The sequence below is a fragment of the Porcisia hertigi genome, chromosome 20, assembly GCF_017918235.1.
Source record: "Porcisia hertigi strain C119 chromosome 20, whole genome shotgun sequence".
NCBI classification, from domain to species: domain Eukaryota; phylum Euglenozoa; class Kinetoplastea; order Trypanosomatida; family Trypanosomatidae; genus Porcisia; species Porcisia hertigi.
Genome location: NC_090579.1, coordinates 468,444 through 480,873, shown reverse-complemented (window position 1 = coordinate 480,873; position 12,430 = coordinate 468,444). Strand labels below are relative to the sequence as shown.

General features: G+C 57.2%; 2 protein-coding genes across 2 annotated transcripts; both read right to left on the bottom strand.

Moving 5' to 3' along the window:
* Positions 1-2,242: 2,242 nt before the first annotated feature.
* On the bottom strand, positions 2,243-5,365 carry JKF63_05980 (uncharacterized protein; the record flags this gene model as incomplete). The annotated part of the gene is made up of 1 exon (XM_067901933.1): positions 2,243-5,365. The coding sequence occupies one exon, from the start codon at positions 5,363-5,365 to the stop codon at positions 2,243-2,245; it is 3,123 nt and encodes a 1,040-aa protein (XP_067757639.1).
* A 796-nt stretch (positions 5,366-6,161) lies between these two features.
* On the bottom strand, positions 6,162-11,519 carry JKF63_05979 (uncharacterized protein; the record flags this gene model as incomplete). Its single annotated transcript, XM_067901932.1, has 1 exon — positions 6,162-11,519. One exon carries the CDS (start codon positions 11,517-11,519, stop codon positions 6,162-6,164), a length of 5,358 nt encoding a protein of 1,785 aa, XP_067757638.1.
* Between the last annotated feature and the right edge of the window lie 911 nt (positions 11,520-12,430).

Below are 12,430 nucleotides of genomic sequence, written 5' to 3'. Positions count from 1 at the left end.
GGGTGCGATGAGGCGGAATGGCAGAGGTGAAGAGAGAAAAAATAAATAAAGGGTCTGTGTTTGTACCGGCGCTGTTTTGTCAGCGCTCACACGATTAAATAGGAGCCAAGGGGGGGAGGGCGTGTGGGTTCGCTACTGTGGAGTACACGCGCACACAGAGACACGAATAAAGGGAGGGAGCAAAGCCGATAAGAGAAGACGAGAGTAGTAGTAGTAGTAGTAGTAGTAGTAGCCAACATCCATCACATTACCCTCCACCCCCCCTCCCTCCTCCTCCTCCTCCTCCTCCCCCCCCAAAGCAACACCAGAAAAAAAATACCGGCTATGCCGGATCCCTCCCCTCTCTTCGGCCGACACCACACAGACTTGCTGGCCTGTTTTTATGTCCCACCACTTTGGCTGGTTATTTTTATGGGAGGCCTTATAATTATCGTCGCCGTCGACGACGTTGCGGTTGTCTCGACCTTTTTTTGTTTTTTTCTGATGCCTCTGGAAAATCAGTGCAGTTTACAATCATGCAAATGTCTTTTATATGTTCTTTCTTTTTGTTTGCTTGTGTGTGTGTGTGCGTGTGTGTGTGGAGGGAGGAACGGAGAGGGAGGGAGGGAGGGGGAGTGGGGAGAAGGCAGAGAGGTGCGGTATGGGGTGGGAAGGTGTATTCATTTGTTCCAGCCTATGGGATTCTTTGTATAAAAGGGCAGGCCATGATATCGCTTGCTCAATGCCCACGTTCCATTGCTCGTGAGCAGGGGACACTATAGAGGATGGCAGTCGTTGGGAGAGGTAAGGATGGAGCCACAAGGCTGCGCTTTAGTTGCTCTAATCGCCCCCCCCCTTTCTTCCCCGGGGCTCAGTGCAGAGGTGGATGCATGACAAGACAGATGTCACGTAGCTTTCGCCTGTTATTACAGACGCATATACATACGAAGAGTGCACCAAGACGACGCAGTGACTTACATCCCCCAGTTTTTTTTTTACCTTTTTTTTTTTAAATACTTGAAAACAACAACAATAAGGGTCGCTATACTCGCTTGAGCGTTCTAGTTTGCAGCAAGAGTTGAGAGGTGGGTGGGAGGGGGGAGAGAGAGAGAGAGAAAAAAAAAAGATGACGATGGATCTCTCAAACTGAACAATTACACATACCAAGTTTAGCCTTAGTAGAGGTCTGCCTTTCATACAGCCGTGCCCAACTGGAGGCGCCATAGAGTGTCACCTGAACGCACGTTCGCTAGTGTGCACCTGCATTTTTTTTTTTTTGCGTGGTGCACGTGACAGACAGCCGCCGACGTGATCCATTCGAAGAGAAGGAAGGGGGGAGACGTGCCATGGAGATTGAAGTGATGTCTACAGTCGCGGTGATGGTGGGGCTGAGCATGACAGGTTGGCGGTTGCAGTGACAGCCGCATCTCTATAGAACTCCCCCCTAAAGAAGCCCAGAACAACAACAAGAAGGGGATAAGCAAAGAAAAAAAAAACGGAAAAAAATCGATCCTCCTCCTTTCCTTTCAAACCGGGAAGGAAGAAAAAAACATGAGCGTCTAAAAAGGGGAGAGGTAAAAACGATACAGGAAGCCGATAAAGAAAAGAAAAAAAAGAGAAGGGGGAGGGATGGGAGAGCGTATAGAGTAGCATCCACCCACCCACCCACATAGGGGTAAGTGCTTGCTTGCTTTTTCTTCCCTCTTCCTCCCCCCTCCTCCCCTCTCCCCCCCTCTCTCTCTCTCGCTTTGCCCTTTCCAAAGCCTGGCAGCACTGTCCAGTAAATAACCAACGAAAATCTAAACAACAACGACACACACACACACACACACACACACACACACACACACACACACACACACACACACACACCGGCACATCATTACTACCGACAACAACAACTCAAAAAAGTATACCAACAAAACTACCAGCGATAAAAGAAAACGCACAAAGGCATCTATATGTGTACATATGTGTGTGTGTGTGCGTGTGTATGCTGGCGAGTGGAGCTGTCTATTACAGCACAGCACAAGAAAGCAAAGAGGAGCGGCAGGTAGCGATGACAGCGCATGCCACATTCGCCCATTGTCTAATGATTTCCTCCTTTCCCCCTCTCTCTCTGTCGGGTATGCAAATATATATATATATATATATATATAAATAAATACATATATATATATGTGACGGGGGAGAGGGGGGTAGAGGGGGGGGGAGGGGAGGGGGGGAAGAAAACCAAATCAACGGAGAGGTCAACTTTCAATGATCAATCCACGTCATCCCATGTGCTGCGTGGGCCTGCGCGCCCGCCGTCCACATTGCGGCTCTTTTTCCTCAACTTCTGAGGGGCGCGTGTTTTATTTCGATGGTGACTTCGGTGCGTATGGGCTTTGGTCGACGCCTTCAGCTCGCTGCTTTTGGCCATTCCCTTTGCGTCCTCGGGCCTCACTTGGGAGGGTGAGTGACTAGCAGGCAATGAGATTGCATCGCTCTGCGCTCCCGTGGACGCCTTGTGTGTGTGTGTGTGGCGCGTCTGACGAGCCCCTCCTGGCGTGGGCCTTGGAGTCGGCGGATGTGATGCGTTTATAGAAACCATGATATTCAACTCGGTCTCGTGCTTCTCTGGCTTCGAAGGGGAGGTTGCACCCCAAGTACTATCCAACGGAGCTTCAGTCATGCGGTGCTTCCCATTAATGGGTGGGGTCCTCGGCGTTGGCGTGCCAGAGCTGGCCTCTTCGTCCATTATCCCCTGGTTTTTGTGACTCGACTGGGGGTTATTGGACTTCGGATTTTCTGGACTCTCGGATCGTGGTGTCGCGTGGTGCTTTGAGTCCTCCTCTTTCCCCACATCATCGGTCTTCGTTGAAGACCGGGCGCGCTTGGAGAAGAGGCCGTTCTTCTTGGCGTCGGCGGACTTCTTTCTCTTGGGAGAGACCTTTTGCTTCTCCTCGACGTCTTGATTTTTTTTCGCCTTCGAGGAGCCGAAGATCCTTCGGAAGAAGCCCTTCTTCTTCTCCTTCTTCTTCTTCGCATCGTCCTTGGTGTCACGGACATCTCTCCCCTTCTTGTCCTTGACGCCCGAAGTGTCATTCGAGCGGCAGCTAAATAGATTGAAAAAGCCACGCTTCTTCTTTTCTTTGTTTGCCTTGACGTCGTCCTTCACGTCACCGCCCTTTCTTTTTCCCTTCGCGCCCGAAGGCGTGCGCCGCTGTCGTGACGACGCGTTGATAGGTTCCTCTTCGTCGATGACGCTCCCGCGGTTCTTAGCTCGAGACTTGGCGATCCGTGCCGTCTCCTTACCTTCCTCGTCACTGCTGTCGTCGCTCTCGTTACTTTCAGGGTCCAAGCCATCCTGGGACGCCGGCGCCGCGGATGCCTTTTTAAGCGCCTTGGCGCTGCGCTTCTTCGCGACAGCCGCGTTTTGCACCTCAGAAACGTTGGATTCGGCACTGCCCTCTTCCTCCTCGGCATCACGGAGGCTTCTGGCGGCTGCACCGCTGCGGTGATGGTTGTGACGATGTTTCTTCTTCGCCTCTTTCAAAGGTTCATGGTGCCTGCGGCGCGTGTGACTGTCGAGGGTCGAGGCCAAGTCGTCACTGGCATCTTCCGAGTCGGTGGAGCTTGAAGAGTAGGAGGCGAATGGGGTTCCCTCGCCATCTGGGGCAGCGCTTGTTACCGGTTCGTTCCGCGCCTCGCTCTCTTCGCTGTCCGACTCAGTCGCTTTGGGCTCGATAAAGCCGTCGAGATCGGTCTTGGTTCCGTAGTGACCACGCGCCTTGGCCTTCCTCGAGGCCTTGAAGGTGCCTTCGGTGTAGGGCTCGCCATGCTCATATACACTTTTTTTGTGGTTTTTGCCGGTCGCGGCGTGATGCTCGTTCGCGCAATCCTCGCCATCTGTTCCCCTGTGAGCTCTGTCTGAGTTTTTGTTGTGGCGATGTCGACTTACGCGTTCCGGCGTCACAGCACTACGGTTTTCTTTGCTGCCATGACGATGATGCGAATGGCTGCGGCGCGCAGAGTGCTTCCTCTGGTTCCTCGGCTCCGTGCGGCCCTGGGTGCCTGACCACACGGATTCGCTGAAGTCTCTGTTATAGTCTCTCTTGGCGTTCACACCGGCTTTTGGGGTGCCGTACAGAATGTCGTGCAAAGTGTAACCGTGACCACTGCCGTCAATCAAGTCAATGCGTGGTTCCTCTTCATCCTCCTCGTCTTCCTCCACCTCCTCTTCATAGAACTCTTCGTAGTACTCGTAGTCCTCCTCACTACCACTACCACTGTAGCTGTAACTGTAGCTGTAGCTGTCTTCGTCCGAGTAGCTGCTCTCCGTATCAGCCTCACGCGCGTCCTTGTCGTCCTCGTCAGAGCGCTCCTCACACTCCACCACCGCTTCGCCCCGTATATCGATACGACGGCCGCGGCGCGCGCGGTTCCCGTTTTCGTTCGCCACCGCTGCGGCAGCACCCCAGCGACGCTTCCGCCGCGCGTGTTCTTCCTCGTCGCTCCTCTGCAGCGAATGGTCAACCACTGCGACAATACCAGCGGCTGCCAGGGAGCCAGATTGAGCAGCCGCATGTCCACGTTGGCTACCGAGGACTTCTTGGTGGCGGGCTCCCGCGGGGCCTTGCACAGCGGAGTACTTTGTGCCTGTGCTGAGGATCGGCGGGTGGGCGGTGGAGAATGATGGCGCATTGGCCGCAGCGCTGTGCGGAATCGCGTAGCTGTCAGAGAAGGCGTAAAGCACACTCGCGTTGGCCGGTGGTGGAGTTGAGGGGTGCGGAGATTCTTGGGTGTATGTTGCCCAGCCGTAAGTGCCAGAGCGACCTGGACCGCCGGGTCCAGTGAAGTTGCTGCGTGGTGTCGGCGTGGTGGTCTCCAGAGTCTGCGAAGAGTCCCCAGGAAAGGCGGCACTCGTATTCGCAGATTCAGGCTGGCGTAGTAGTTGGGCCGGGACGGTTGCACGCGGCGTTCCGCTGCCCAAGGTGAATGAAGGTCCTGGATGCGAGGTGGGACGTGTCCAGTTCACCACGGGGGGCCCAGCCTCATCACTTAGCGCTCTGCGGCTATCCGTGACTGTGGCGGCTGCAGCATCAGCGAGGATACCGTTTTTCCAGTGCGAGCAAGATCTGACCACGCTTGTGGAGGTGTTCTTGCTGCTTGACGTGGTCAGACTCGGTTCACCTGCCTGCTGCTCATCGTACGTGTTGGTCATCTCTTCGTCCATGGCTTCGAGAGACTCACGCTTGCCGGGTTTGAGATCACCGTTGAGCGACTCGGTGATATTATGCTGGTTAATGGTGAACCGCACACCAGCAGCTGAAGCAGACGAGGCGTTTTGACTTACGTGTTCATCTGTCTGCATGAAGGTGCTGCTGTCCGTTGTGATGTTCATCCCTCTGGAGGTCTGATGGGTTCGCTAGAGAAATCTCAGCGCAGAGGGCCGCCACGGCGTGTGGGCGGAGGAAACGTATGGGAGATCGAGAGAAAAGAATACACACACACACTCGCACAGACCGGCAATGCACGAGAAAACCACGGGTATATATTTTTTCGTGTGTGTGTGTGTGAGTTAGTCCTTCACTCTATCCACTAAAAAAGGTTGAACACAAAAGCAACAACAACAAAATCACAAGCAAGAAAGAGGAAGGCGATGCCCACGCACTGGAGGAGGGGTGGGTAGGAGATGAGGTAGAAGCAAACCAGAAAGAGAGGGGTTTTATGCACAACCGCCTACCCATATCGCAATGCTCCTCTGTAGGGGGTGAGGGAGGGAGGGAGGGGGATCGTGGTAGAGGAGAGCCACAACGTGCCCCAATGATGGTGATTACTTGGATTGTTAGATTGTCGACAGACAAGAGACGAGGTTTAACTTTCTGAGAGGAACCGTAGAGTTCCCTTTGTTTTTCCTCCATGTTTGACAAATTATTGCGTTTTGCTTGACCGTGTGCATGTGCGCGGGAATAGGTTTACTCGCTGCTCCGTGCGTGCTATATTAGTGCGTCGGGCCTTTTTCTTTTTTTGGACATGTAAGAGGGAGGAGCGAGGCAGAGCGAGGCCGCGCGCTTATTGGCTCCTGCGGCTCTTTTAGGTCTCCTCCAGGCCGAGACGCGTGATGCGATGACTGCGCTCCGCGCCACCCACGCCTCCGTCCATATCGCCCCCCCTCCCCTCCCCTCCCCCTTTGGTGGTCATCGTTTGGCTTTCACTGCCTTTGATTTCTTGCGCTTCTCGTCTTCCGTTGCATTGCTGGGTGGTGTGGTGGCGTGCAGCTGATGATGCACTCTCGAGCACACCTGCTCCATCACCTCCCACGTGAGAGTTGAAAAGAATGGGGGATGGTGCGACTTCGCCGTCACTTGCTCGGCGCTGTCGTGCCGAGAACCAGGTGGAAGCACTAACACCAACTCCCACTCCTTCCCCACAGGGCCGCTTGTCAAGGGGGACGCCTCAGGACCGGCACCTACTGCAGATTGACGCTGCAGGCGCTCATTATCTTTGAGTGGTCTATCTCGAGGTGATGCGTGGACGGATGTGGATCGCGACGCTTCCTGTGAGATGGGACGACGACGCGTCCACGTTGTCGTGGTCGCAGTAGGCCTGTCACCCTGCGAGCGTTTGGGATGGCTAGTATTACCACTTGTAGGGCTGTCGTCACCGGTATGCGCATCGTAGCCTTCGCGCTCCAGGCTGCCACCACTTTGGGCGGAGTTCGGTCTCGGTGATGACAGAGAGGCCGAGGATGAGAACGAGGAAGAGCTCAGGAAGATATTTTTGCGTCGACTATGCAGCTGGTCGAGGTTTTCCATTTGTGATGAAGACCCCGCCAACTCCAACAAAGGAGACCGATGACCCACACTGCCTGCTTCTCTCGAATCCTGCCCGTGAGCCTCAGTACTTCTCTCCTCTTCCTCTTCTTCGTCTTCAAACACAAAGCGTACTTCGAGGTTTAGCTCCATGCCAGCCAGCTCGTGGAGCGTGTATGCGAGAGCGGTTACATAGCACTTGTCCATCAAGGACAGAGCTTGTGTGGCGGCGGTCTTGGTGGGGCTTTGTGTGGAGGACCATGCCTCTCGTTCTGCATCGCTGAAGAAGACGGCGCTGATAAATTTCTTCCAGGTGTAGCGAGTCCGGGGTGCGGTCGTGCCGGCGTGCCCAAGTGAGGATGAAGAGGCCTGAGGGGTGTGACACTGCACGAGGTCGAATTTTGCTGGGGTAGAGCCCCCAGACGGCTTCACCAGGGCCTGCGGAAGAAGCGGACTGCTCAGCATTCCCTGCAGGCAAACCAGCAACCACCGCATCAGCGGGGAAGGCGGAGGTGTGTCGTGGTGGTGAGGCGCCAGGGCTCCATCAACATCTCTAGGATGATGCTTGCGACTGGCGTGCTGCGCGACCTTCGGCGGCAGACGCCTCCAGTAGCGCTGAAGACGCGTTTCCAGGAGTGACACGGTGAGGCGTTCCGTGAGCTCACGCCGACACCATTGCAGTGCCTCGTGCGAGAGGTGTTGCAGGTTGATGTAGATCGTGCTGGCTTTCGGTGCACCACCCGGGCACGGCCGAATCTCTGCAGTCGCGTCAGGGCAGCCACCCTCACTGCCGCCCGGCTCCAAGGGTGATGCCACACCTACGGCGGCGCCGCTGATCGGATGAGGGGGGGAGGATACGCAGAGGTGCAGGGCCGCGCAAGGGCTGAGCGCGTACTCCAACTTCAGTGCTAACGTGTCGAGTGGGCACACCACAGACGTCGTCCATGAGGGCTTTGGCGCAGGCGGTGAGGGGAGGGGCGCCCACGCACGAACGGAGGGGAAGGTGTGCATCAGTTCCATTGTGGATCTCCCGATGTCCCTGAGAAGCAGCAGCAGATCGTGCCGTGAGGGGTGGCCGCTGCTGTTGTTGTTCCGGGCGCTGCCCTCCCCCATCAGGATGGGGTACACAGGGGTGATTTGACCACTGAGCAGCGTGTGGGCAATCAAAAGAAATGCGAACGGGTGCCGCCCTGACCCGCCATGCGATGCAATAGAGGCAACCGCGGGGTGGCCTACGGCTGCTGAGAAGAGAGTCCATCGAAGCAGCGCTTCTCTTTGTGCCAATGTGAACGTCGCCGTTGGGTCTTCTAGCCCGGGGCTGGCCAGAGGGTTTGTGGGGATAGTCGCAGCACCGCTGATGTCCTCTTTTGTGCCTACAAATGCATGCAATTCTAAGAGGATAGTGGTCATTTTTTGCAACTCGCTGGAAAAAGTGTGGGTTGGCGTGCCAAGTGCGGAGGAGCACGATCTAGCTCCCGTCAGCAGCCCCAGCAAGTCTCCGAGACGCTCGGCGCACTGGCTCAGCGGCGAAAGGATGTCTGCATCGCGCGCCTCGTAGACTTCGCTGTGTGCCATTTCCACCATGTCCGCTTTCGCTAGAGAGCGGCACCGGCGCAGGGCCACGAAGTAGTCTGTCAGCGTTTCCTTCTTGCCTCCCTCGCTCCTGAGTCCGAGCAGTTTCCAAACGAGGCCCACATCAGCTACTGCAACTGCAGTCGCCTTCTTCACCAGTACTGACCCTACGCATCCAAAGACAATATGCCAGCAGTACTGAAGAATTTTTTCCTCGCTTTCCCGGTCTCCCATGACTACCTCGCAAAGGTCCGGATCGGTGGCGAAGCAGGAGAGAAGCCGCAGGCGAAGGGAGGAGACGAAGGCGGCCGCGGCATGTACGGCGTGGGTAAAGGTGTGAGCCGCTGCGAACGGTTCGAGAGCGGCGGCCACGGCGCTGAGCGGGGGTCGCAGTGAGGTCCTTACTGTGCTTCGTTTCGAGCAGGCGGCTCTGGTGTAGCCGCTGGACTGGGGTGTGCCTAGACGTGAGGTGGTGGGTGGGGGGTGACGATGCGTGGCGCCGTCTGCCAGTCCCGCGTGGAGGCAACCAGCATAGCTGAGGCTACCCTGCGTGCCAGTCGAAGATTCAATGGGGTCTCTTAGATGCGCCATCGCACACCAGGAGTGGGCCGGGCACCACGGATACCCCATGGACGACGTCGCGGACGATGACAAGGCGACAGTCACCGCGTTCTCGAGGCGCTGAAGGAGCCCCGGCATCGCATTTTGCAGTGTTGAAGGTGCTGCGGGCTTGGAGGAGGGTGTCGTTGCTTTTTCTTTTGCTGCGGTTCCGATTTCCAGGTTCGTACCATACATAAACGCAAAGGTTGCCTGGAATGTGCGGAGTGCCACGTCAAATTCTGGACAGGTGACAAAGTTGTCCATCACACTACACGCCCGTCGCCAAAGCCGTACCTTGCGCGATGGGGAGGCGTCCGAGGCTGCCAGTTGGTCCCCTACAGGCTCGTTGCTGATCGCCCCACCAGACTCTTCAGCGTCGAGCGGCAGTGAAGGACTTTGGCGCGTGACAACGTTGTCCACATCGCGGAAGAGTGGTTCCCACATGCCGCTAAGCGCCGCAGCAGATTGTCGCAGTTTTGCCGCCGGGAAGGATCCCCCTCCGCTGCCATAGGCATTACACCCACTGTTGTCATCCGCGTCGCTGTTGCTCCAGCAGGCACCCTGAAGCGAAAAAAAAGAGGACGAGAGCGTCGGTGGAGGTGGGGAGGAGGCAGTGTCTGCTGGTTCGAAGTCCGTGGGACAAATCACCCCTGCACTGGAAACGGGCAGGAGAACGATGTTCGCCGTCCCCTGCTCTTGATGTTCAGAGGCGGCCGCAGTTGCAGCTGGATTCGTGTTGCATTGGTCGTGGCGGGGCCATGTACCACACACGACTACTCCTGTCGCTTCACTGCCTTGAGCGCCGTGATAGGTTCCTGGCCCACAGCGCTTCCCACTCATGTATTGCCCTAAGAAGAGCGAGCGCCAAGGGTAGTGCGGTGGTACTGTGCCTACAGTGGGGTCAGTGAGCCGCTCGGCGGCTGCACCGAAGCCGTGCGGAAGGCCGGCTGACCACTGACCGCAGTACTGCCAGCAAAGAGACGGCGGTGAAGGTGTCGAGTACCTCAGTGACGCCGCCGCCGCCGCCGCAGCGGAGGTCTCAGGCACCCATATGGGGGGCTGAAAGGAGCCCCCAAGCGCAGATACGGTCCGCACAGGTGATGCGGAGGGAGCGTCTGAGCGCACTGGGCCGCTGTCTGCTCGAAAGTGTGCTTCGCCAAAACAATTCGGGAGGAACACCACGTGGTTCACCCAGCCCAATCCACGGAAGGCGTCGGAGGAGGCAGCGCGGTCTGACGGGGGCTGAGGGCGGGGGACAGGAAGACCGATATAGTGCGCGCCTGCCGCTGCCTTCGCCGTGAGAGAGGCGGCGGAGCTTCCCATGCATGCCTCCATCTTAGCCAAGAGCCTCTTGCTTGCCACCGTCGCCAGCATCAAGGAACCCATGTACGCCTGAGTCACCTTTATCGACCACGTTCCCGACGGTGCGCAGCAAGAACATTGGCACGCTTCATTCGCTTTGGTAACACTCTTGGTTGTGATGTGCGCTCGCCGCGGGCGTAGACTATTGAGTGTGGAGGGCGGTGCTGGTGGTGCTGCGGGTGGTGGTGTCCACACGTGCGCGTCTACATTCCAGAGCGTCGGTGCCGGAGGCTCCTCAGACCTTGCATGTGACGCGATGGACAACGGCGCCACCAGAGACGGCACGTCCTCTGACCAGTTGCATTCCAATACCAGTCGCCCGTACGCCGTGAGACGACCTCGTCCATGACGCTTTCCATTCACGAAGGAGCCTTCGTAGACAACCAAAGACAGCAGCAGGAGGTGCGGCACCGGAGGCGCAGCGAGTTTTGCTCCGGCGTCAGTGGAAGTGAGGCCGTCCTCGGATACTGTGGTGGTCTCAATCTCGGTGAGTGGGGGGCAGTAGGCCGTGGGTATGAGGTCTGGAGGGAGAAAGGGAGAGGCAATGGGCACAGCTGAGCGCGAGGGATCGGGGTTAATCGCTTCGCTCGTGGAGCCCCCAGCGAGGTTGGCATAACCGCCATTCTTGGGCTTGCAGTAGAGCAAGTAAGTCATGACACCGTCCCCATGCGGTACCACATTCTCAGCGGCAGCGTCGTCCGCTGAAGTCCTTGTCGTTTCCAACGCATGCGCGGATGAGGCGGTTGACGGTGTGAAAGGGTATAGCAGGGATTCCACAAGGCGGGCACCCACCGACTTTTCTCCTGCTTCAGTGCTGCCAGGGGCGGCGATGGTGCCAGAGAAGGATGAGGACACCGAGGGCGAGGGCGGTGCATTTTCCCGTCGCAGAGCGGCCTTGGTATGTGGGGCTTCTTTCACTGGAGACTTCAACATCGCCTCGCCCGTGTACCGGCACTGCTGGCGTACCCAGTCTATTTTTCTCCAGTCCACGCCACCACCCCTGGCACCGGTGGTGGTGGTGGTGGTGGTACTGCTGCTGCTGCTGCTGCCCGAGGCGATGCCGGCATTCACTCCGGTATACCGTTCCTTGAGTGCCGCTGCGGCCATGGTGGATGTCAACAAGTTGCGCTGGCCCTCCTCACTCAGCTCCTCGAGGCAGCTGGTGTTGGTGCCTCTGCTGCCTCCGCTTGTGTCTGCACCGCTGCGCATAGGGAGGTAGAGAGATGGATTGGCGTAATGGAGCAGCGACGCCCCGGAGGAGAACAAAAACTGCTGTGCCGCCTGAAGGGATGAGTCACTTCTCTCGTTGGCAGAGAGGGTACGTGGCGAGGCCGGTAGGGGTGGCGGCGATGCTGGCCTCGCCGTTTCTGCTGTTGACGAAGATGGCTGGGAGGCAAAGGCTGTAGAAGAAGGGAGCAGGTTCAATGAGTGGCTGCCCGCGACCGCAGTCACTTGCTCCACAGCGCGCGGTCGTGGTGCTCGTAAGCCGGCGATCGGAGGCCCAGGCACAGATTTGCAGGGTAGCTTGGCGTAGGTCACATACCGAACTTGGGGCAGCGAGGTGCGATTGCCCTTGTCCGTGGGTGCCATTCCGCTCACCGCCAAGCAAGCGTTCTCCTCTACATCACCATCAGGACGCTGCGGCGTGGGCGACGCAGACGCCATGCGAGCTGCACAGAGGACCGAGGCAAAAAAGGGATGGGCCAGTTTCCGAGAGCGTGTTCCGGAAAGAGCGCGTGCATGTAGGCAATATATCCGGGCACCCCAATGCACTCCTCCTTCCCCGTACTCCCTTGTTATTATGTACACCTTCCAGCAGCACCGTAGAGGGGGACCACGTGGGGTGTGGGGTCGCGGTCTGCGCTTTTTTTTTTGTTCGCCCCCCTCCTCGATTTCTTTGTGTGTGTGTGTGTGTGTCTCCAGCCTCCGCACGCGCACAGAGATGATGATGATGATGATGATAAATGTGATGTGGGTGGGAGATACAGACGGGTAGAGCCACACACAGTCACACACATTCAACAGAGAACAAGCAAAGGCAAGAATGGAGGGAGGGTGGCATGTATGTAGGAATGCATATGAGGTGCGCCCCCTTCGGCATGGAAGTTGTGGTGCTGTGT